The sequence below is a fragment of the Anolis sagrei genome, chromosome 4, assembly GCF_037176765.1.
Source record: "Anolis sagrei isolate rAnoSag1 chromosome 4, rAnoSag1.mat, whole genome shotgun sequence".
In the NCBI taxonomy this organism is placed as follows: Eukaryota; Metazoa; Chordata; class Lepidosauria; order Squamata; family Dactyloidae; genus Anolis; species Anolis sagrei.
In genome coordinates, this window is record NC_090024.1 from 135,396,548 (window position 1) to 135,419,845 (window position 23,298).

General features: G+C 37.9%; 1 protein-coding gene across 43 annotated transcripts in view; it reads right to left on the minus strand.

The window, feature by feature from the left end:
• Positions 1–23,298, minus strand: part of LOC132774269 (protocadherin gamma-A4-like) — a 393,640-nt gene that overhangs the window by 73,070 nt on the left and 297,272 nt on the right. The window contains exon 1 of one of the 43 annotated variants that reach the window (XM_067467719.1): positions 12,507–14,862. The exons of the other annotated variants lie outside the window; for them this stretch is intronic. Within the exon in view, the coding sequence (XP_067323820.1) occupies positions 12,507–14,846 (2,340 nt within the window). The 5' untranslated portion in view covers positions 14,847–14,862. Of the gene's footprint in view, positions 1–12,506; positions 14,863–23,298 lie in introns of those variants that run through there. 43 annotated transcript variants of the gene reach the window in all.

Sequence of the window (23,298 nt, forward strand, 5' to 3'; positions counted from 1 at the left end):
CATTAATGAGAATGGAGATTGTCATCAAGAAATCAGAAAAAGACTAGGACTTGGAAGGACTGTGATGAAGGCACTAGACAAGAATCTGGGGTATAAAGGTATAAAAGTTAGGATTGCCCAGGCAATTAGATTTCCAATTGCTATGTGTGGTTGTGAAAGTTGGAAAATTAAGAAAGGCAACAGGAAGAAATTTGATGTGTGATACTAGAGAAGAATTCTATGGATACTCTGGGCAGCTGAAAAGAACACACTAAATAAATGGATCCTAAAGCAAATCAATTCTGAATTGAGCTTTGAGGACCAAACTGGGGCTGTCACTCTTTCATCATATCATAAGAAGACATGACTAATTAGAAGGTGAAATAGATGGCAACAGGCAAAGAGGAAGACCACACTGCACATGGATAGACTCCATAAAGAAAGTTATGGTCTTCAGTCTGGAAGACCTGAACAGGTTGATGAGGACTGAATGACTTTAAGGCTTTGCATTCATGAGGGTGCCATAAATTGATAGCAGTTGACAAGAAATGGATATGGCATGGCACCTAGTATTATAATTATTTGGTTTTAATGTATATATTTTGTTTTATCCTATGTATGTATGCGGCAATGATCTGCCCTGAGTCCCCTTTGAGTTGAGAAGAGCAGGATATAAATATAAGGGGTGATGCAGATATCTGAACTGGATTGGACTTGTGTAATAGCTGGTCTATTTTAACCTTTTTTTACCTTCGTCCTTAACTTTTGTGGTATGAAGTTTTACTTTGGCACTTTAATAATGATATTTTAAATTATCTTTAACTTTTAACTGAATCAAGTTTTATTGTGCTTTAATGTATGTTTACTATTACAGGAGTTTTAGGGCAGTGATTAGTGTCTATTTGTGTATTTTCTTGTTTTTGTCTTTTACTGTTGATATGGTCAGTGCCCCCAGTGACGCAGTGGGTTAAAGCACTGAGCTGCTGAGCTTGTTGATCAAAAGGTCGCAGGTTTGATTCTGGGGAGCGGCGTGAGCTTCCGCTGTCAGCCCTAGCTTCTGCCAACCTAGCAGTTCGAAAACATGCAAATGTGAGTAGATCAATAGGTACCGCTCCAGTGGGAAGGTAACAGCGCTCCATGCAGTCATGCCGGCCACATGACCTTGGAGGTGTCTACGGACAACGCTGGCTCTTCGGCTTAGAAATGGAGATGAGCACCACACCCCAGAGTCAGACATGACTGGACTTAATGTCAGGGGACTACCTTTACCTTTACCTATGGTCAGTGGACTAATCAATCAATAAATACAATATGATTGCCATATATGTAATACTCCAGAGGATAGAATCAGGATACAAAATAACAGATTGAACAGCTGACCCAAACTAACAAAGTGAATGTCAACAAGGTTAAATTTAAGGTACTGTGTTCCGTCTGGAAAAATTAAAAACACAAATATGGGACAGATTGATAACAGTAAATGTGAAAAGGCTCTAGGGATCTTAGCAGACTATACATTAAGCATGAATTAACAGTGTGATATGCTGGCAACAAGCCAATGCAAATCTGAAATACATCGATAAAAGCACATCAAGGGAGGTAGTAGTACTATTCTATTTTGCTAAGGTCAGGCCTCACAGGCAACCTCATCAGATGGTGTGCCTTTCGGCAGCATGCACTTCTTTTTCTACAGTTTTACAATGGAGTCCCCTGTCTCCCATCCCACAATGCTGAACTACTTCTGGCGGGGCTCTGTCATAAAACTGTAGAGAAAGTAGCATTTGCCACCACAACAGCAACATGGGAGAAGTTGCATGTTCAATGGGGCTCAACAGGGAAAGCCGGGTTGCCAACGCGCCCCCCCCCCCACATGTCCATCACCAGGCACCACCAGATTTACTACAATGCATGGCGATTCCGTCAGAACATGTGAAGAGGTCCATAGAATTCTGTAATTCAAGAAGGTTATTGAGAAGCTGTAATGTATTCAGAAGAGGAAAATTAAATACCGGAAAGGAAGTCATATAGAAGATGGGATCATCTTATTTTTTCCAGGTCCAGAGAGTAGGACTTGGAGCAACTGATTCTATTACAAGAAAAGAGATTCCACCTAAACATTTAGAAGAATGTATTGTCCAAGATTTTCATGGCTGGAATCACTGGGTTGTTGTAGGTTTTTTCGGGCTATATGGCCATGTTCTAGAGGCAATATATATGCCTCTAGAACATGGTCATATAGCCCGAAAAAACCCACAACAGCCAATTTAGAAGAATGTTCTGAATTTGGAAAGTGACATGCTTTCTTTGGAAGACTTTAAAGCAGAGCTTTCTAACCTGTGTGTTGCGACATTTTATATTGTTGGTTGTAGTGTGTAGGTGTGTTGCGTGATCATAATGAGAAATGACCAAAAAATTAGAAATGTATGTTATTATCTTACAAATCATATCAGAACTTGAATGAAAAGTTTTCATGATATATGTTGTGCTCCCATACATTTCCTTATTAGAATTAATGTTTGTGCCTGTGTCTCTTATAAGGGTTTGATCTAATCTCCAGTTTGCTAGTAAAACTGAATTACTGTTCCATGAAATTAAGCATGTCTAAAACATGTCATGTTTCTCAATGCCTAAATGCATATGTTCTTATTCTGACGTTTGTTCATTTCTTGGTGCTGGTCACTGACAGTAAATAAATGTATATCTTACATAGAAAACATGTCACCAACATGAAATGCTTGGAAAACTCTGCTTTAAAGAAACTAATCAGTACTTCAGCTGTGGATTCCTGCATGACAAGAGGTAACCTAGGCCCCTTCCACACAGCCCTATATCCCAGAATATCAAGGTAGGAAATCCCACATTATCTGAGTATGGACTCAGATAACCCAGGTCAAAGCAGATATTGTGGGATTTTCTGCCTTGATATTCTGAGATATAGGGCTGTGTGGAAGGGCCCCTAGATGGCTTTTTCAGTTCCTTCCAACTATATGATGCTATTTTCTAATAATATATTTTTGTTTGTTGCTAGATGGCTATCAGTGATAAAATGTTGGCTCTAAATTCCAGATCTCTCTGTTTACCCGTTGAATTCAATCAAATGGAGAAAAAGTCAAAATGTAATCACACAACTGTCAGTTCAGTATTTGGATCATGTTTAGGACAACAGCTCGGAGATATCCTTTCTGATTCAAACTGGGAGTTTGATAGGGGAAATAGACAATTTAATTTTTTGATTCTGTTATTATTATGTATCACCATTTTTTGCAGTCCTGTTTGCGAAATGTAATCATGCAAGATAAGAAATGTAAAATTAAAAGAAAGTAAACTAATTTCATTATACTAAACATTATGATTTCTGTTATAAGAAAACTAAACAGAATATAATTTGCCAAAAAAACAAAAACAAAAACTGGGAGAACAATGTATTACAGTACAATACAATGTTTTCCCAGTTGTTTTTTCTAGGCAAATTATATTTTGTTCAGGACTGTATTATAAGATCTGACCAACAGAGGGCAGACAAAACCAACATATACTACTCAGAAGTTACTTGTAATAGGATGGTTTCCCTATTTACCCATGAGAAGCAAAGAGTATGCTCCCATGAATTAAAGTTCAAGATTATCAATTTTCCTAAAACTACAGTGTTTTATAGAAAGTCTTCCATAGTATTTGGAAATATTCATGCAATTTGCATGCAGGTGATTACATGCTATAAACATCCAATTTTCATTTATTTATTATTTTAAAAAATGAAATCTATTGCTTTAGTGGCTTTCAAATGTAGACGAAGTGAGGATTTCAACACCACAATGTCCAGCTTCTCCATTCTGAACAGAAAACAACAGAAATATGAAAATGTAAACTATACCATGGTTCTCACCTGAGCATTGTCATCACTGCTGAGATTTTCACCCAGAAATTCATTCCCAATTCCAGAATCATCAGTAGTAATGGGATTATCTGTGACTGTCAACTGGTTTGATTTTGGGAAAGCAAACACATTTGGAACTGACTTGGAGGCTAAGCATACTTCATAGGAGTATGGCAGTGGCAATGTCCCATTACTGTAATTGCAGGAGAATTTGTGTCCCAGGCTTGAGTATAATTCAGTATGATAGGAGCCCAACCCTGCTGGATTTCTCTGTCTCCAACATTTCTGTATAAAAACAGCTATGGCGGTCAAAAGGAAGAGAAATGAGACCAAAGCTAAGGCTATTATCAAAATTGTATTCATGTCAGACTGATATTCTGAGTCATTGGGTAGCTTGTTCATCTCTGGAAGTGCCTCTTGGAAGTTCTCAGCAAACACCAGATTCAGAGTTACAGTAGCTGAAAGAGATGGACTTCCATTATCCTTCACTAAAATGGCCAGCTTTTGCTTCACAGCATCTTTTTCTGTAAAGGCCCGGGCTATCTTGATCTCACCAGTATGAAGCCCAATGTTGAAAAGTATTGGCTCAACAGTCTGAAGCTGCTGATAGGAGAGCCAGGCATTGTGTCCAGAATCAGCATCCACTGCCACCACTTTGGTCACTAAATAGCCTGACTCAGAAGACCGAGGCACCATCTCAAATAAGGCTGAGCCATCAGTGTCTAATAAAGGATACAGGATCCGAGGACTGTTATCATTCTGATCCAGAATGAACACCTGCACCGTGACACTGCTGCTGAGAGAAGGGGACCCACCATCCCGTGCCTTCACTTGAATGTGGAATTCCCTGAATTGCTCATAGTCAAAGGAACGTTGTGCATAGATTGTCCCAGTCTCAGAGTTAATGGAGACAAAAGAGGAGAGAGGTAGCTCATCAATGTTGCTGTTGAGGATGGAGTATGTGATCTGTCCATTGCGGTCCAAATCTTGGTCTGAGGCTTTGATTGTGTAAATAGAAGCTCCTGATGGATTGTTTTCTGATACAAAGACATGGTAAGTTGATTCTTCAAAAGTTGGAGAATTGTCATTGACATCTGAAATGTGCACTGTGATAGTTTTTTGAGTGGAAAGAGAAGGGGTGCCTTTGTCAGTGGCTGTGATTGAGATATTATACTCCGAGTGCTTTTCTCTGTCCAGGGGACCATCTGTGAGGAGCTTGTAGTAAGTGTTAGATGAGGACAGAATTTTAAAAGGCAAATTGTTTTGTATATAGCAAACAGTCTTCCCACTTTCTCCTTCATCTCTATCAGCAACACTGATTAAAGCAATAACGGTTCCTGGGAGGGAGTCCTCAGGAATGGGACTAAATACAGATGTTAGTGAAATCTCTGGAGCATTGTCATTTTCATCAAGAACATCAACCTCAACTTTACAGTGCGCTAATAGTCCACCACCATCCCTGGCCTCCACTAACATCATATAGCTTGTGGATTCTTCAAAGTCCAAAGGCTCCCGAATGGAAATAATTCCACTTTCTGGATCCAGGCTAAATTTCAAACTGGCTTTAGCAGGGATATTGCTAAAACTGTAGCTGATTTGTCCATTAGTACCATAATCTGCATCAGTAGCTTTCACCTGTGTCACCAAAGTTCCCTTGGATACTGTTTCCTTTAGGCTGGATTTGTAGGTTTCCTGGGTGAAAATGGGTGGATTGTCATTGGCATCAGTAATGTTAATCCATATTTGAGCTGTGCCAGTTTTAAATGGCTCACCCCCATCTAGGCCTGTAAGGATTAAATGGAGGCTATGTTCACTTTCCCGGTCTAGTGGTTTTCTTTGGATTAAAACTGGGTATTTATTTCCATCTGGACTTTCTTTAACATCCAAGGTAAAGTACTCATTAGAGCTCAATTGGTAATTCTGAAGAGAATTTACCCCAACATCAGGATCTTCAGCACCTCCAAGAGGAAATATGGCTCCAATTGGACTGGATTCGCTTATTTCCAGTCTGATATAATCTTTTAAAAAATTAGGTGCATTATCATTAATATCTTCTATGGTGACAGTTATATGAAAAATGTTCAGAGGGTTTTCAACCACAATTTCAAAGTTAAGGACACAATGTGGAGATTTCCCACACAGCTCTTCTCGATCTATTCTGTCCCTTACAAAGAAATCTCCACGCTCCCCATTCACAGCAAAGAATTGTGCATTGGCTGCAGAGACAAGTCGGAGCTTCCTCTTTGATAAATCTCTCTTGTTTAGACCCAAATCCTTAGCAAGAGACCCCACAAGAAAGCCCTTCTCCCTTTCCTCAGGAACTGAATACGAAACCTCTTCTGAGAATGCCAGGCAGAACAAAGAGATTAACAAGGAAAGCTGTACTTGCCGCCCAAATGGCTGGCTGCTCCAACTCAGTGTGGTCTTCATTTCCTCGGCTTCTTTGTTTGCATTCTTTTTTTGCTGATTTGTGTTGTCAAGTTTCTTTCAGGCTGCAATAAGTTGTTATCAGAAACAAGCATCACTCCTTCATGCTCTTTTAATGGGATAACGTTTTTTGATTGGATGCTCTCCTCTTGTCCTACGATTCTGTCTCCTATTAGATTTGCAGAACTTAACTCAGTAATTGTGGCACGATCACAGGAAAAGTGAATGGATCCCTTCCTTCTCTCCTTCTCCCACATTGGCCAACAGCGGCACTCTGAGTTTCAGCAGGAAAACTGCATCCAGTGGATCAACGTCTTAATAGAGTTCTGGTGGCTAAGCAGCAAAGCTTTGTACAACATGGATGCAGTGTGTATACAGTTATTCTTTCGTGCGTGTACATTTTATAGTTCAATTAAACAGATAAATGGAGAAATAAATATATTAAAATAACCATAGGTTTGAGTAAACATATAATGAATGTAGGAAGCATTCTCAAATATACAATGACTCGGGATCCGAAGTATATATTTCCTTAAGTATCTATTTCTAAATCCACACAATTTCCCAGGATCTTGCATGTATATTCTGAGGGTTTATTTGGTTTTTGGCCTTGTAACTCAAATGTAGACATAGGCTAAAGATAGAGAACATGTTTTTGTAAGCAAAATATCAGGAAAAGGCTTGTTTACAAAATTATGCTTTGAAATATCCTACTAAAATTGGCCAATAAGCACACAACTTAATTGAATATTCTTGTAATGTCTCCATTAAATGTTTATTCTCAGGATTTATGAACCTAATTTCTTTTGAATTGTGTGTGGATAGTTAAGACAGAAAATATGAAGTGGAACGAAAGAAATAGATGAGAGCAATACTCAGCTCTCACACCATCTTTTAAACTGTTTCTTGGTATGGTAGCAGAATTTCTGAGAGTCAGATCTGTATGTAATACACATGGTGTTTGTGTTTTAATGGATTGTTTTTTGTTTTTATGTCTTGTGGACACTTTGTCCCACCCAAGTCCCTTCAAGGAGATGATGGCGGGGTATAAGAATAAAGTTGATATTATTATTATTATTATTATTTGTGAACATAGCTCACCATTCCTATAAAATAGGAACAGGATCTGCATCCACTTAGTGACCAGGTAATTCAACTGAGAGATTAGATGAACCATGTCTACTGCAGTAGAGAGAACAGTGGAGAGGGAAGCTTACACGATTTAGTAAAATTATCAACATTACGTACGTGACCTATGTGACTAGAACAAGTTATTGCTGAGTTTTGTTCCCAGTTTGGCCCACTGTTTTACTTTCACTACTTACCATAAGGAATGAGTCACTGGATGACTGGGAAAAGATTGCTCAGATTTGATGATGAGTAATGATAGAAGAAAATTGTCCAGTTCATTGGTCTCTGACTCTGATGGTTATGGAGTACGCAACCATGTTCAACTAAGATTTCCAACTAGCAACACATAATAATAATAACAATAACAATAATAATAATGGTCACTGCAAACTGATCATATAGTTTCCCCACCATCTCTTGAATCTTTGTTTTGCACATTTTAGGCAAGCTGCATCTCACCCTTTTGAGGGATTTCTGACAGTGAAGCAATAAGGAAAGCTGTGGCTAATTCAAAATCATGCTCATACACATAAGGAAGTTAGCAATTACAATTTTTAGTATGCCAGATAGATATATCAAATATGTTATTTTGATTTCAGTTTCCTATTGACTAGACTTTCCATAGTCCAAGCCTCTCACAAAAGCTTCTGTGATTGAATGGAGATGGGGTATCTGGGATACTTTTGAGTTACTTTCAGATACTTTCTGATTGACTTTGTTAGTACCTTTGTACATGTCAACAGTTTTTACGGTAATTGCTCAGGATCTTCTGGGTCCAATTTTGATAGTTAACTATAGAAGGAAGCTTGTTAATTCAATTTTTTGTCATATATATCAAGAACTACAATGTGAATATTTGTACTCCTGGAATTCCCTGGGGCCTTCCCCATATGTTGTCAGGACCAGATGGTCAGCGGCTTTTTCTTCATGGTTGAGAGACTCTGTAGCATTAATATAGCATATTCAGAGTAAAAAATAACTATTTATCCCAACTTTGTAATAGTGGAGAGAATTGGTTTCCAAGACAAAACCTTATGCCTCATGGGCAATGGAGCTGTTCTTCACTCCCTGGTGACTATTATTTTCACTATCTTTAATATTGTTCTTTCTGTGAGATATGTATTCATTGAGATTTCATGTATATTCTCAAAATTCATTATGCACTTCTTTGCTTGGCGACAGAGCTCCTCTCTGTCCATTCTGTGGTATACAGATGGATACTTTTGAAATTCAGAGGAAGAATCTTAGACCTACCTTTGGAAAAAGTATGTCCTCTTCTCTATATCTTTTATATCAAGTCCATCACTTCTGTGGTGTTATCAATGAGAGATATTGAATTTTTATTCTGAGAAACTGAATAACTTTTTAAAGAATTGTTCTCCATATTTCATTGCTGCATTTGTGCCATGAAAACCTCTTCTCCACTTTGTGTTGCCTGTACATCTACATATGTATATCCTGCATTTTGGTTGAATGAACAGACAAACAAAATCATCTTTGATCAGACTGGGGCCCCTTCCACACTGCCCCTGTATCTCAAGATCTGATCCCAGATTATCTGGCAGTGGAGACTCATATAATCCAGTTTAAAGCAAATCATTTGGGATCAGATCCTGGGATATAAGGCAGTGTGGAAGCGGCCAGAATAATTTTACATCACAGGTTGCTAAATTTTGAAGCTACTTTGCTTCTGTATGATCATTGGAGCTAGGCATGATTGATCTCAGTGCCTGACACAATAGTGGCACTCAGAGCTTCAATCTTGCCCTGCACAGGCAGGAATTCTGGATTTTTGCAAAGGTGATTTCATGTCATTCATTTGCTACTTCCTCATCTAATTATTATGGGCACGACTACAAGATCCAGCATCTGGACATATTGATGAAAAATTATGTCAACATGTTATTCAATACAATTATTTCATCTTAACTGCTGTGATGAGCAGCTATTTCAAGTGATATGCCACCACTTTTTCCATGGATAATATTATGAAGTAACACCAAAATTATTTCAGTTTACACATTTGTTTTCTTAATGTTTCCACTTGTCGACTGTGCCTCAGTATTTTCTTGTAACATTTTGACTAAATTTATCAATAGGTGACAAGAAACTTTAAAGCCATGCATGCACAATGCGGTACTGATCATATAAATTATTTGTTAGTCTGAAATTTTATTTATTATTATTTATAGTATTTATACCCAATTTTCTCTCTCTCAGAGGAGACTCAGTGGTGAACACTAAAAATCACACAATGTATAAGTGTATAAAGCGTATAAGCGTATAAACATTAAAATAAATTAAATATGGAACTTATTAGAAAGACATAGTTAAAACCAGTGAAATCATTAAAACCATTAAAAAAACTATATACAACATAGAACCACCTGGTTCAGTCTTAAAACCTTTCTCTCCAAAAGCCTGCCTGCATGAGAAGATTTTAGCCTGCTGCTGGAAGGACAACAGAGAAGGGGCCATTCTGGTTTCCCTGGGAAGAAGAGAGTTCCAGAATCGAGGGGCAACCCTCTTTCACATTCCCACCAACTGAGCTTCCAATGTTGGTGGAACCAAGAGAAGGGCCTCCCCTGAGGATCTCAGGGTCTTGGCTGGTTCGTATAGGGAGATCTGATCTGGCAAAGATCTTTGTTGTCATCTCCATTCTCAATATTATCTCTACAGAATGCAACACTCCTCCTCTTAGTGTTTTGTCATCACCCCCACACCCCATCCCCAAGAACAGCTGCCACAAATTCCACCCAGCATGGCTAGGACTGGACCTCTGTGAAAGAGTCAGCTTTCCGCTGACTACAGAATTGTTGCTGTATAATGTTCTGGACTTCAAATAGTAAAGTTTGCAAGATTGAGAAACCAAAAAAAAAAAAAAAAAGAAAAAAGAAAAAAGAAAAAAAGAAGTTGGACAGAAGAAGGTACTTTTGACTTTCATGTTTGCCATTTAGTGGGATTTGAAAAAAAAAAAAAACACCCTGCAGAATAACTAAAATGATTTATCAAAGACAGCTGAAACAATTAGATTTTTATATTTGTTCCACCATGTTATCTGGTGTAATATCTTATATTTGAATCTTGAACTAATCATGAAAGAACTCATCCTAGTGAAATATTACAAATAACCAAATATTACATTCCCTCTACTTTCATCAAAGGCTTTCTTAAAGAGGTTGTGCTTACACCTGCTTCACAGACTTCTGATGGGCATTTCTAAATTACCATAATTAGGAACTTTAAAAACAGCAGAATCTCCTATTATTGTTGTCTTGACAGTTCACAAATAAAATGTGTAGAAAAGTGTTTAGAGATCTGATAATATTTTGAGACATCATTGACACAAATATGCTTTTTTTGCAGATGCTGGTACAGAAAGAAGAATAAAGATTAAGGAAGACAACAACCATATGGACCATACTTTGTAATGCCTTACCAGTTGTTAGGGATTATCTTGATTTTATGAGAACACCCTACAACGAACTACAGAATATGTAAAATAGAGAATACTTCACACATGGGAAAGTATTTTTCTTTCTTTAAGGAGTCATTACAGCCAACTTTTACATTTCTACTCCTGGTGCATTACATTGAAAATAGTGTGACCAAGATTCAACATGGTGCTTGCCTGCATGCTGTTTTGGATTTACCCAGTGAACCTATTTGATCTCCATGTCACATTAAAACCATTTTGGAAACTCAGGAAGATGCCACTGAACAATTTAAGCAAAGGGCCTTGATGTCTTTAAATCCTGCCTTATTTCTAGCAAACAATGTAAAGAATATCTCCTATTACCATTAAATACACATTATGCATAACCAGGAGCCTGCAGCAAAACAACATAAAGGTGTCCCTACATCACTGTAACAACTGGCTCACTTTTGAGGTATGCAATGTTCTAACTGACCTGCCAGCATCAATTCCCACCTTATCCAGGCAATCCCCAAGTTACAGAGATCCAACTTAAAAACAATACTTAGTTAAGAACGGGGGGGGGGGGGGGGGGGTGTGAGACAACAGGAAGTGAAAGAAATCTACCCCTAAGAAAGGAAATTCAGCCCTGAAAGGGTTATCATGGGAAAAAAGTGTCTCCACTGAATCTTTATCATCAATCCTTGTTTCTACAAGCCATTTTTTTCAAAATCCAATAAACACAGGGATAGAAAGTGAGGTGAAATCTTCTGAACAGGGGCACAGACAGCAAGACAAACACCACAGGGGTGTTAAGTCTTTGCTATGCTATCGAAAACTTGGATGTTGTTACACTTAAAAATGTACCTGTTCCAACTTACATACAAATTCAACAAGAACAAACCTACAGAACCTGGGAACTGCCCATATTCAAGATTTCTTCACAAAAAGTACACACTACTGTATTTTAACTTGTTGGTGCTTCCATGTAGTGTAATCTTTTATTTGGGCCAGATTTTCCTGCTAATATTGGCTTCTGCTTTCAGATCAACAACCATTCTTCCTGACTCCACCGTCAATGTCCAGGAGGCAGACAGCTCTGTTGAGGGGAAGTAGGGTCTGAGCGGTATTTTAGTTTTTAAAAAAAATTAGCATTATTCAATGTATAAAGGCCGACAGCTGTGAACTGTTTTTTCTTTTAAATTATTCCTCTGTAACTATGGAACTTTTTAAGTACATCTCGGGAAATAATGTTTTTTTAAAAAAATTCAAGGCTTACTTAGAGAAAAACAAGTCATTTTGAGGAGAAGGATGGGAGTATAGTTTGCACCTGTCGCCTTCCTCCTTCTGAAAGATTCTCCTGACTCTATATTTTTGCCTTGCTCAATAAAACCAGAGAAATTCAGTTTGCTCAATGGCTAGGGTAATGTAGCTAGGTCACTTTCACACTGAGAAGAACAGCCGAGTGAATTTTAGAACTTAAGTATCAGTCCCCAGGATTCAAGGATGCATGTGGTCAATCAGTGACATGATTTTCAGACAAGCCCAGAAATTGGACCCTCCAGCCTAAGAAAAGAAGTGCCTAAATAGAAGACCAACTCCTTTTTAAGTTATAGTTTACCATATCACTAACTAGAAAATATGTGATGCAATGCCACTGCTTTCAAATGCAAAGCTTACCTTATCACCAACTTCCATTTCTGAACTGAAATTCTCACAGTTGCTATCCACAAGTACCAGCTCAGAATTATCACCATCAAGTAAGTTTTCTGCAACCTGGATGTTGGGTTTTGGTAAAGAGATGACCTCTCTCTTCAATGCAGAGGATAAACGGAGTTGGTAGGAATAAGGTAAAGTTCCGTCTTCATAGTTTGGGGGAAATACAACATGTGTCTTAGAAAAAGTATTAGGATCAAAACATTGGAATGATTTGGGATTCCTGGATTGCCGAAGTTTTATTACAATGACCAAAATGACTGAGAGGAGGAAGAAAAATGAAATCAACGCTAAAGCCAGCACCAAATAAAACTGGACCTCAGACTGCTGCTCAGAGTCAGTGGATCGATTACTCATTTCCGGAAGCGCCTCTTGGAAGTTCTCTGCAACTACAAGGTTCAGTATCACTGTGGCTGAGAGTGGAGACTTCCCATTGTCCTTAACCAAGATGACCAGCTTGTGTTTCACAATATCTTTCTCCACAAGGACCCGTGATGTCCTGATCTCTCCAGTGCGTGATCCAATAGTAAAAAGTGCAGGCTCGCTGGCTTGAAGCAGCTGGTAGGAGAGCCAGGCATTGTGTCCTGCGTCAGCATCCACTGCCACCACTTTGGTCACTAGATAGCCTGGCTCAGCTGAGTGAGGAACTACCTCAAACAAGGCCGAACCATCAGCGGGTGGCAAAGGATACAGAACCCGAGGACTATTGTCATTCTCATCCAGAATAAAAACCAACACCGTGGTGTTGCTGCTGAGAGGAGGAGACCCACCATCCTGGGCCTTGACTTGAATCTGGAACTGCCTGAATTGCTCATAGTCAAAGGAACGCTGTGCGTAGATTGTCCCAGTCTCAGAGTTAATGGAGACAAAAGAGGAGAGAGGCAGCTCATCAATGTTTTTGTTGAAGATGGAGTAAGTAACCTGTGCATTGCGGCCCAGATCTGGGTCAGAGGCTTTAACTGTGAAAATGGAGGCTCCTGAAGGATTGTTTTCTGGGACAAAAATGTGGTAGGCCTTTTCCTCAAAGGCAGGAGAATTGTCATTGATATCTGTAATCTGGAGGGAAATGGTTTTGTTTGAGGAGAGAGGTGGGGTACCTTTGTCAGTGGCAATAATTGTGATGTTATACTCTGGTTTTCTCTCTCTGTCCAGGACACCATCTGTGATGAGCTTGTAGTAACTGTTAGATGAGGATACCATTTTAAATGGCCAATCACCTAGTAAGGAACATGTGACTTTTCCATTTTCTCCAGAATCTCTGTCCTTTACATTGATAAGAGCAATTACTGTTCCAGGAACAGAGTCTTCAGAAACTGGATTAGACAAAGAAGCAATATTCATTTCGGGGACATTGTCATTCACATCCAGTATTGTTACATCAACTTTGCAGTGAGCTACTAATCCCCCTCCATCTCTTGCCTCCACTGCCATAGTATATGTATCTGTATCCTCAAAATCAAGATTTTCCTTAATGGTAATTTTTCCGCTTTGTGGGTCTAGCCTGAATTTCTGTTGGGTTGTTGTTGATACACTACTGAAATGATATTCAATTTGAGCATTTATACCATCATCTTTGTCTACAGCTGTAACTTGGAGCAGAAGGGATCCAATCGGAACACTTTCAACAACTGTGGCCATATACACTTCTTGTTTGAAGATGGGTGGATTGTCATTTGCATCAGTAACATTAATTGATATCAAAGCAGTCCCAGTTTTGGGGGGTTCACCTCCATCCACTGCTGTAAGAATCAACTGGAGGGAGTGCTCACTTTCTCGATCAAGTGGTTTCTGCAGCACTAGTTCAACTTGACTTTTTTTAACCTCCAATATGAAAAACTGATTTGAGCTTAACTCATAATTCTGGAGAGAGTTCTTTCCTATGTCAGGATCTTCTGCTCTTCCAATAAAAAATGTGGCTCCTGGTAATGTGGATTCAATAATTTCAAGCCTGATATTGCCCTTTAAGAATTGTGGAGTATTATCATTAATGTCCTGGATTGCTACATTTATATGGAAAATATTTAAAGGATTTTCAACCACAGCTTCAAAATGTATGAGACAGTGTGTGCTCTTTCCACATATTTCTTCACGATCTAATCTGTCATTGACATATAAATTTCCATTCTCTCCACTGATAGTGAAATATGGTTTACCTTCAGAAAGAATGTGCAGGTTTCTGTTCCTCAGTTCTCTGAGACTGAGTCCCAAATCCTTGGCAAGATTTCCCACCAAAGAGCCCTTTGCCATCTCCTCAGGGATGGAATAATGAACTGGCTCTGAAGTGACCCAACAGAAAAAAGACATTAAGAAGAGAAGTAAATTGTACCTTCTGGATGGTTTAATAGTTTCCACCTCTGTCTTCATTTTTCTGCTTGTTTTCCTCAGCAGATGAGATTAAATTTTCCTAAGAACTCAGCAATCTAGAATCCTCTCTTTCTTCTTAATTTTCCTGTATCACACTGCTTTCTTCTTTTTCGCTACAGCAGACAGTCCGCTTCACTGATTTGCAGCTGATGTGGAGCAATCCAACAGCAGGGAGCATGTGGATCCCTAGTCCCTCTCTGATTTCCTCATTGGCCAACAGCGGCACTGTGAGACGCAACTAGAGAACTGCAAGAAACTGCCTCTGTTAATTAACTGGAGGCATTGCCTCTATTTTCCTTTACTCTTTTTCTGTGCATCCCGGCAAGAAGTACTTTCGGATACATCATGTTAAAATGTCTACCATACAACTAATAATAATATAAAATTTATATATAAGTTTCAAACAGGTGCTAGATTAAATTGGATGATTATTACAGTATTGAGAGTCTGTTCTTTCCTCAACCCTCCTGCTTTATAATGTTTCCACAAAATATCACCCATATATTTTTTTTTCCAAAGAAAAAACTGTTAGAAGTTGTAATATTTTGCTTTGTCTGAACCAGACATTATTTTCTTCCTTACATTTTCACTTTTAAATGTTGCTTTACTTCGATAAACCTATATGAAAAACAATATATGGGTTTTTGGCAACATAGCTACCTTGCAATGTCACAATATAAGAACTCAATTTTAATGGAGTAAATAGTAATGGGAAACATCCTAAACTACTTCTCCCAAAAGCTGTGGATTCTTTCGTATGAGCGCTACACATCAATGGAGGAAGTTTTCTAAACAAGGAATGAAACTTTATGCTAAAAGATATCCACCAGTTATTGTCGAAGGCTTTCATGGCTGGAATCACTGGGTTGTTGTAGGTTTTTTGGGCTATATGGCCATGTTCTAGAAGCATTCTCTCCTGATGTTTCTCCTGCATCTATGGCAAGCATCCTCAGAGGTTGTGAGGTCAACCTCTGCGAAACGTCAGGAGAGAATGCTTCTAGAACATGGCCATATAGCCCAAAAAACCTACAACAACCCATCCACAAGTTAACTGAAGATACATACAGGACACCAGAGGATGCCAATGTGTCAAAGCATTTCCCTAACATTAGTTAATCTTATTTAAGTCCAACTTAGATGTGAGATCTAAATCATAAACTAAATAATACAGATTTGAATTCTCTCAGCAATACCCTAATGGGGTTTGGCTTTAGAAATAAAACTACGGGAAGAATGACTGAGTCCTATATCTGCTGACTGGACTCTGTATAAGACACTGTTCTTCCTCCAGCCATTATCAGTGAAAATAATGACATATAAAGGAAAGCTGGTACTCCATTCATACTCATTAACTGTAAGGAACATTTTTCTACATTAGACATCTAAGTTCAGGTATAAGGAGGAAGGTAAAAAAGAGTCAAGGCAGAAAACCTATTGCAATCATCAGGCAGAATGTGAGATCTAATTGAGAATCTGTGGGAGTTTAGAAAATGCCTAAATCAGGTAGCATGTCTGAAATATTATCAGCCAGCACCATAGTGAACAGGATTGAGATGGCTGTCCACAAACTTTGAATAAAGCCACCAGACTTTGCTTGATGTGGTTCTTCTCAAGAAAGAACCAAGGTGACCTGATATCTCCAGTGTGAAGCGCCTTGACTCTGAGGCCCCAGTCAGCTTGCAGATGAGCTGGGCATTTTGTCTAGGATCTGCCTATACCACAACCACCTGAATGACCTTAAACTACTTTAAGTTCTTGTGTGATTCATAATAAAATGATATTAAGATCAGCTTAGAGATGAGAGAAGAGAAGGGAGCCATTCATCTGGTCATCAAAATGGGATAGGTTATTGGCATTCTGTAAGTGGACTGTTTGTTTTGAGAACAAGAGAATGGAGAATGCATTTGATTATTTCCAACAATGTAAAAGACCATGAGAGGACTGTGAGAAGGAAAGAGGGTATCATTGGTGTCAAAAATCAGGACGGGGATAGTAATTATAGTACAAAGTGAGGAAATTCCATGCTGCATGGTGATGTAGGAACTTTTCTCCTCACTGCCTAAAACTCTTGTTAAACTGGGATGCTGAATTATTTCATTAATTGAAAATGTAATTGTTAGAATGAAAAAAGGACTTACAGATTCTCTGCTGAATCTTCATCTTCATATTTAACAGTAGGCTTCCTATATCAACAGGTTCTACCATCCACAGATTGAAACTATTTCAAAAATACTGTAATTCTAAAAAAGCAAACCTTGATTTTGATATTTTATATAACGGTCATAATTTTTGCTACACCACTGTATATAATGGGAATTAATCATCCACAGATTTTAGTATCCTGGAATCAAATCCCAGGGGATATCAGTGGCTCACTGTATTGCAGTTCCTGCAGAAGTACACACAGATGATGAGTGAAATTTGGGACATTATTCAATAGTTTTCCCCCATCAATGACTTGAATATCACTATCATAAAGTGCTATGTCTGAATCCAGGTAGAATATTTAGGAAACTCTTCATTTTTAGGAAATATTTTATTTCTTGGTTTTTTCCTTTGCTGAATCAATGACTTTTAATGTAATCAAAATGGTCCTGAAAATGTTATTTTCTCAGTGCTGTTTATAGTTTCATTGGCTGAACAATGCGTAGATTGTCTTTAGCAACGAGGGCAATAAGTTTAACAGACACTGTACTGGTTCTGGTGGTATTTTTTTGCCTCATATGCTAAGGACTTCAGGTGATGTACATCTCCATGTTAATGATCCAAATGTTTTTTTTCCTAGCACTTACCTTGTCTGTAAATTACTACCTTGTCATTTCAGAAAAATAGCTATTGGTGCTAATTTTTTGTGAACTTGTGCATAACCAGGATCATGAACTTCACAGTAGAAAAACTTAGGATTCTGTATTATCTGTTGCTGGTTTTTCCCTTTGCTGGAAAGGCAAAGCATTCCCATTACTGATATTAGTGATTTCTGCTTTGACTTTGTGGGTATCCCCAATTATAATCTCAAAACGTATCAGGCATTTATCTGCTTAACCATATGTATCATTTGTACCTTCTATGATATGATAATATTCACTGATAAAATTTAAAGCAAAATTCTGAATCCCATCTTGAGAAAAATGTATAATCAATTAATTGATAATAGTAAACCCTATATTTTGACTACAGCAGTCTCCAGTTATGAACAGGACAGCGCCTGTAGGTTTGTTCATAATTTGAATTTGTTTGTGAGTCGGAAAAGATGCAGTTTAAAAATGTAACTCCAGTCTCTCTCTCTCTCTCTCTCTCTCACACACACACATGAGATTTGGCTAGCATATAGGAAAAGATTACCACCCTTGTGGCATTTGTTTTGCTACCTGTGCCCCTGTTCAGAAGATTTCACCTCACTTTCTGTCCCTGTGAAAATTGGATTTTGAAAAAAAATGGCTTGTTGTGGAAACAAGGATTGGTGATAATACTTCAGTGGAGAAAATGCAGCCATGGAATAAACTCTTTGGTAAACCCTGTAAAATATCTTTCCTTTGATGTTTTCATGAAAACGTTATGGACGACTCTACCAAGACTGCTTTAAATATAGAATATATACCGGGTCTCTTTCATATTACACGACACAGCTAAAACCATTTCAGCTGTGTTGACTACCTCCTGAGATTTGTAATGGAGTTCTATTCAAGAGGATTTCAATGCCTCACAAAACATTGCAGGATTTTGTGGGATAAGATCGTGGTATGAATTATGTAGCCTGAAGGAGACTTACAATATGATTTATGGCATAAGAGGCCTTTTGATTTCCCTAAAAGCCTATCATAGTATGACATACATGTTGCACACGTATTTAGCCAAGTCCCATCCAAAGGACACACGGTAAGAGGAAAAAGGAACAGAAAAAAACTTTACTCTTATCAGCAGAGGCATAAACTTGCAGTGTTGCATATAAAATCAAACAGAGCAATAAACTTACATAGTCCTTGTAAGTAACACAGAATAAGGCTTCTTCATCTTCATTCATATGAGAGAGCAAAACATAAATCTTGAGTAAATAGCTATTCCACCATAACAAAGAGCATCACTGTTAGAGAATAGCAGCATTACAGCATATTGCTTCTCTTCCTCAGAGTAGCGTATTGCTTCTCCAAACTGTATTTTAAATTGTATTTTAAAATCCATACAGTTATACCCCACCGGATGCGCCCCCAAAATGCTAGCTGACCTACATTACCAGCTGCACGTAATAATGAACATCATAAGGTTTTTCTTTAACACACACTTGATCCTGCTACAACTTACTGTAACAATACTGAAAAAGAGATAAATTATTTGGAATGGCAGGAGGGAAAGTCACCAAAAAAGTTTTCTGTTAGTGTAGAGATGCAGTTTTAGATGGTAGTGACATCCTGTCACATACTTGTGGTATTTATTGATTTATTTCCTATATTTCCACCCCACCCTTCTCATCCCCGAGGGGGGAGTCATATTCCAAAATGAGAGAAACAACCTATGCTTCCTTTATGTACCCTTTCAGTTTATGACAGTGATTACTCCTAAATCCATATTCATAAGCACGAAAAACCATTGGCAACACAGGGTGAAAAAAAAAAGAAAGCAACGTCATAGGCTTTGTAGGGTTCTGCTGCACCTGATAAAGTGTATTTATAGTAACTCGTTTTTATGAAGTGATTTTAGGTATGTGCCATTACAGAGAAGTCAGGATTATAATGTGGGTGGTTTCATTGTTTTGATGCTACCTCTGAGAATGGGAGTACAGCAGGATCTATAATAGGATACTCCACCATTTATGAAAATGGTCTAATCATAGTGTGTTCAAAGTATATAGTAAAAACCGCACTGCCATGTTATAAGAACTATTTATAATGGAAGAGAAGACAGTTCAAAAAAGCAAGAAAATGAAAAGCGTGTTAAGCAACCACTAAGAGTAGAATTCAACAGAATAGAGTATACCAGGTAGATCAAAGGGATTGATTTTCTAGAATAAATCAACAATTTGCAAATACAGTTAGCAAATATAAACACGATTGAATGAAAACCAAAGCGAAAACGACAATGGATTTATAGGAAGCCACATGAATAACAGCACAGTTTCATTCCACTTTATCCATTTTTTTTTTACTCCTCTTCACCTCTAAATGTCAATGGCAATTCAGCTTTCTTTCCCTCCCTCCCTCCCTCCCATCCATCCATCCATCCATCCATCCATCCATCCATCCATATAAACAGACTGGGGAACAGACTGTGGTCACCATTCTCAACAAAGGACATCAAATTTATGGTTAAAGTATTTTTCCACACATTTTATAATGCATGTCTAATAATTTCAAATATTATTTTTGTGTACTTCTCCCAGTTTGCAAAATCTGGAAAAATCCAAACCCCTTAAAATTTTACACTGACTTTTAAAAATATGGGTATGTTGTGATCACTGGGTGTTTGGATAGATTCCACCTTAGAGTTACATATTTTGTTGTTATCTGCTGCTATCAAAGTATTCTTATATATGAACATATATAATGGACCTCCATTTCTCTTTTTATTGTGCTTCATATGAACTACCTCAACTTACTAATTGCCACCATCACCACAGTCTTCACTTGGTGAAGACTTCACAGTCTTTCACAAAGCCCCTGGTTTTGTGAAATGTGGCATCCACTCTGGGCTGTCCTTCCTGGCTACCAAAGAAAAAAAAACCCTTTCTCCCTTGATTGTTAGGTTATTTATTTCTAGGCTGCAAAGCAAAAATTGGATCCTGTCTCCTGATCCTTTTGTACTGATCACTTTCTTTTAAATAATAGGTAGAAACAAGCTATTTCCCCTCTTCAATGTTTACTTTTCTTTCAAAACAATATATTTTTAGAACTTCCCACTTGTGCACACGATTGCCTATCTGAAAAAGCCTTAAAGTACTCCTTCCAAGTGCCAAGTAAATGCAATACCAATCACATTTCAAAGTGCTTATTTTCTTTAAAAATGTAATATGAAAAACACTGGAACTTACAAAATGTGAAAAAACAAGGGTTCGGGGGTGCACAGTCTCAAATTTGTGAATTATTGAAGTTGTGCAGTACCTATATTAAAACACACACACACACAGAAGGACATTGTGAAGCCAGGAAAGCACGGATTGGGAGGAGTCATATACATTTAAAGAGGAATTGTACAGTAAGACAAGGGGCTAGACAGGCATGCTCCCATCTGAGTTGAAATGGGGTTAACATAGGAGAACCCATTTTCTGAGACACATACAATAAGGTCCTGAGTTAGAAGAGCGGGAAATCTTCTTTTTGTTGTTTTTTTCTGATTGTGATAATTTCTGTTAGTATTATTTGCGTAGTAATGTTGATAAATCAGATTTCTTTAAAACAACAACAAACAGAACTAACTGAAATGCATTTTCACTATATGCTGGTAGTTTGCTTTAAAAAATGAAATTGATTGTAAGCTCTTAGATTTGCATCCAAACTCCCATCATGGCTATTACTTCTGATGAAATCCCCAAGCAAATCACCTCTATATTTTTCTGTCACATGTGACTGCAGGCTGCAAGTTACCCCTGTTTATAGCAAATTGAAGGCTCACACAAGAAAAGAAGGTAGTGGCATTAATTCTAATCCTTCTGCCATTTGAGGCAGGAAGAAAAGTTTTGTTGTTGATGTGATCATGTTTGTCTTCCCATTATTACTGCTACCTATCCTTTTCTATCCCCTTCTGGATCCTTGTACTGGTAAAAAAATATATAGCTAGAGCTGCTTCCCTGCAGTAGAAAAGCCAGTAGCACTCTGTTCCTAAAGGCTACCCAGGCCCAAATGCCTGAGAGAGTTTAGTCTTGATGGCTTCAAAGACTGAGGCTGTTTTTAGCAAAGGTGGTGAGAGTCATGAGCGCTATGGTGAATTTTGCCATTTCTGCCAGTCTTTCCCTTGAGGCAGACTTCAAGTGTTTCTAAAATATAATAACCAGCATTTGAGCAAGAACAAACAGTAAAGCCCCACACAAGCACTTGCCCTGCCCTATCAAATCTGAACATGCTCACTTTTCAAGCTTTAGGGGTCTTGAATAATGATTTAGCATCTGCACAACGCTAGCTTATGATTTTGATTTCCCAGCACTTTACTTCCGGCCCGACCCTACAGCTTTGTGTTGCACACGCCCTTGCCCTACCCAATCAATGCTGAACATGCCCACATTTCCTGGCTACTGGTTATGATGTCAGTTGAGCTTTTTAAATATGTTTTTATTGTTTTGGTTTTATTGTTTTGAATTACATTTTACTGTTATATGTTATATGTTTTAAGTATGTTATTTTGTAACTTGTTTTATGCTGGACTTGGTCCCCATATAAGGCACCCCAAGTCCCTTTGAGGAAATGGTGGCAGGATATAAGAATAAAGTTATATATAAAAACAAGAAAAATTAATTTACTGGATCACTCCAAATCAAGGCCTTCCAAAAATACAAACAAACTGGGACCTGGTCAAGTATTATTTTAAGTATCTCAATATAGACGTGATAATTTGAAGCACAACATTCACGAGAAGGCTAAATAGACACAGGGTAGTAGTAGATTTCTCAGTTATTTGTGAACAATTTTGGTTTTTTTACAACCACTGAAGAATAGAAAGAAGTCAAACTGTTTTCCCCCCTTTCACCCTTTTTCCTTCACTTCCTCCCCTCCCTCTTTTTCTCAACTTTTCTATTTGGAAATTGTTCCCACACTTTCGATGTCTTCTCTTTTTTTGGTTAAAAGCATAATAAAATTTTATAATAATAAATAATAATAAAGTTATAAAGTTGTAAGTAAAGGCAAATAGCCTGTCATTATTTGTAGTGTTTTCAAAATGTGTTTTTTAAAACAACTCTAACTACCACACACATAAAAAGTTTGGAAAATTCAATAAAGTAAGCAGGCAGAATAGCTAACTCACATGTTTGATTGTTATAAACTTCTAATCTCAAGAAGAGAAGTTTTGCATCACAGAATTACATACCCCCATTGGCTAGAAGTTACTGAATTCAACACAAACATTTAACATTTAACATTGAGCACAATGTAGGAGCATTGACATCAAGAAAGCCCTATCTATTTGATTCCAGTTTAAATAAAAGATTTATTTATTTCCATGGGTCTAAATACTTTGAAGACACCAGATTCCATCAGAACATGGAAGCTAAGTAGGGTCAGCCCTGGTTAGTACTGCCAACGGGTAACAGATGCTGTAGGCTACATTTCTGAATAAGAGACTAAAAAAACCCCTCTCTGAGTATTTTTTGCTGCAGAAAACTCTACAAAATGAGTGGGATTACCATAAATTGAAAGGTGACTTGAAAACACAAAGACACACTTATAATTTATTTCCAATGAATAAAAGT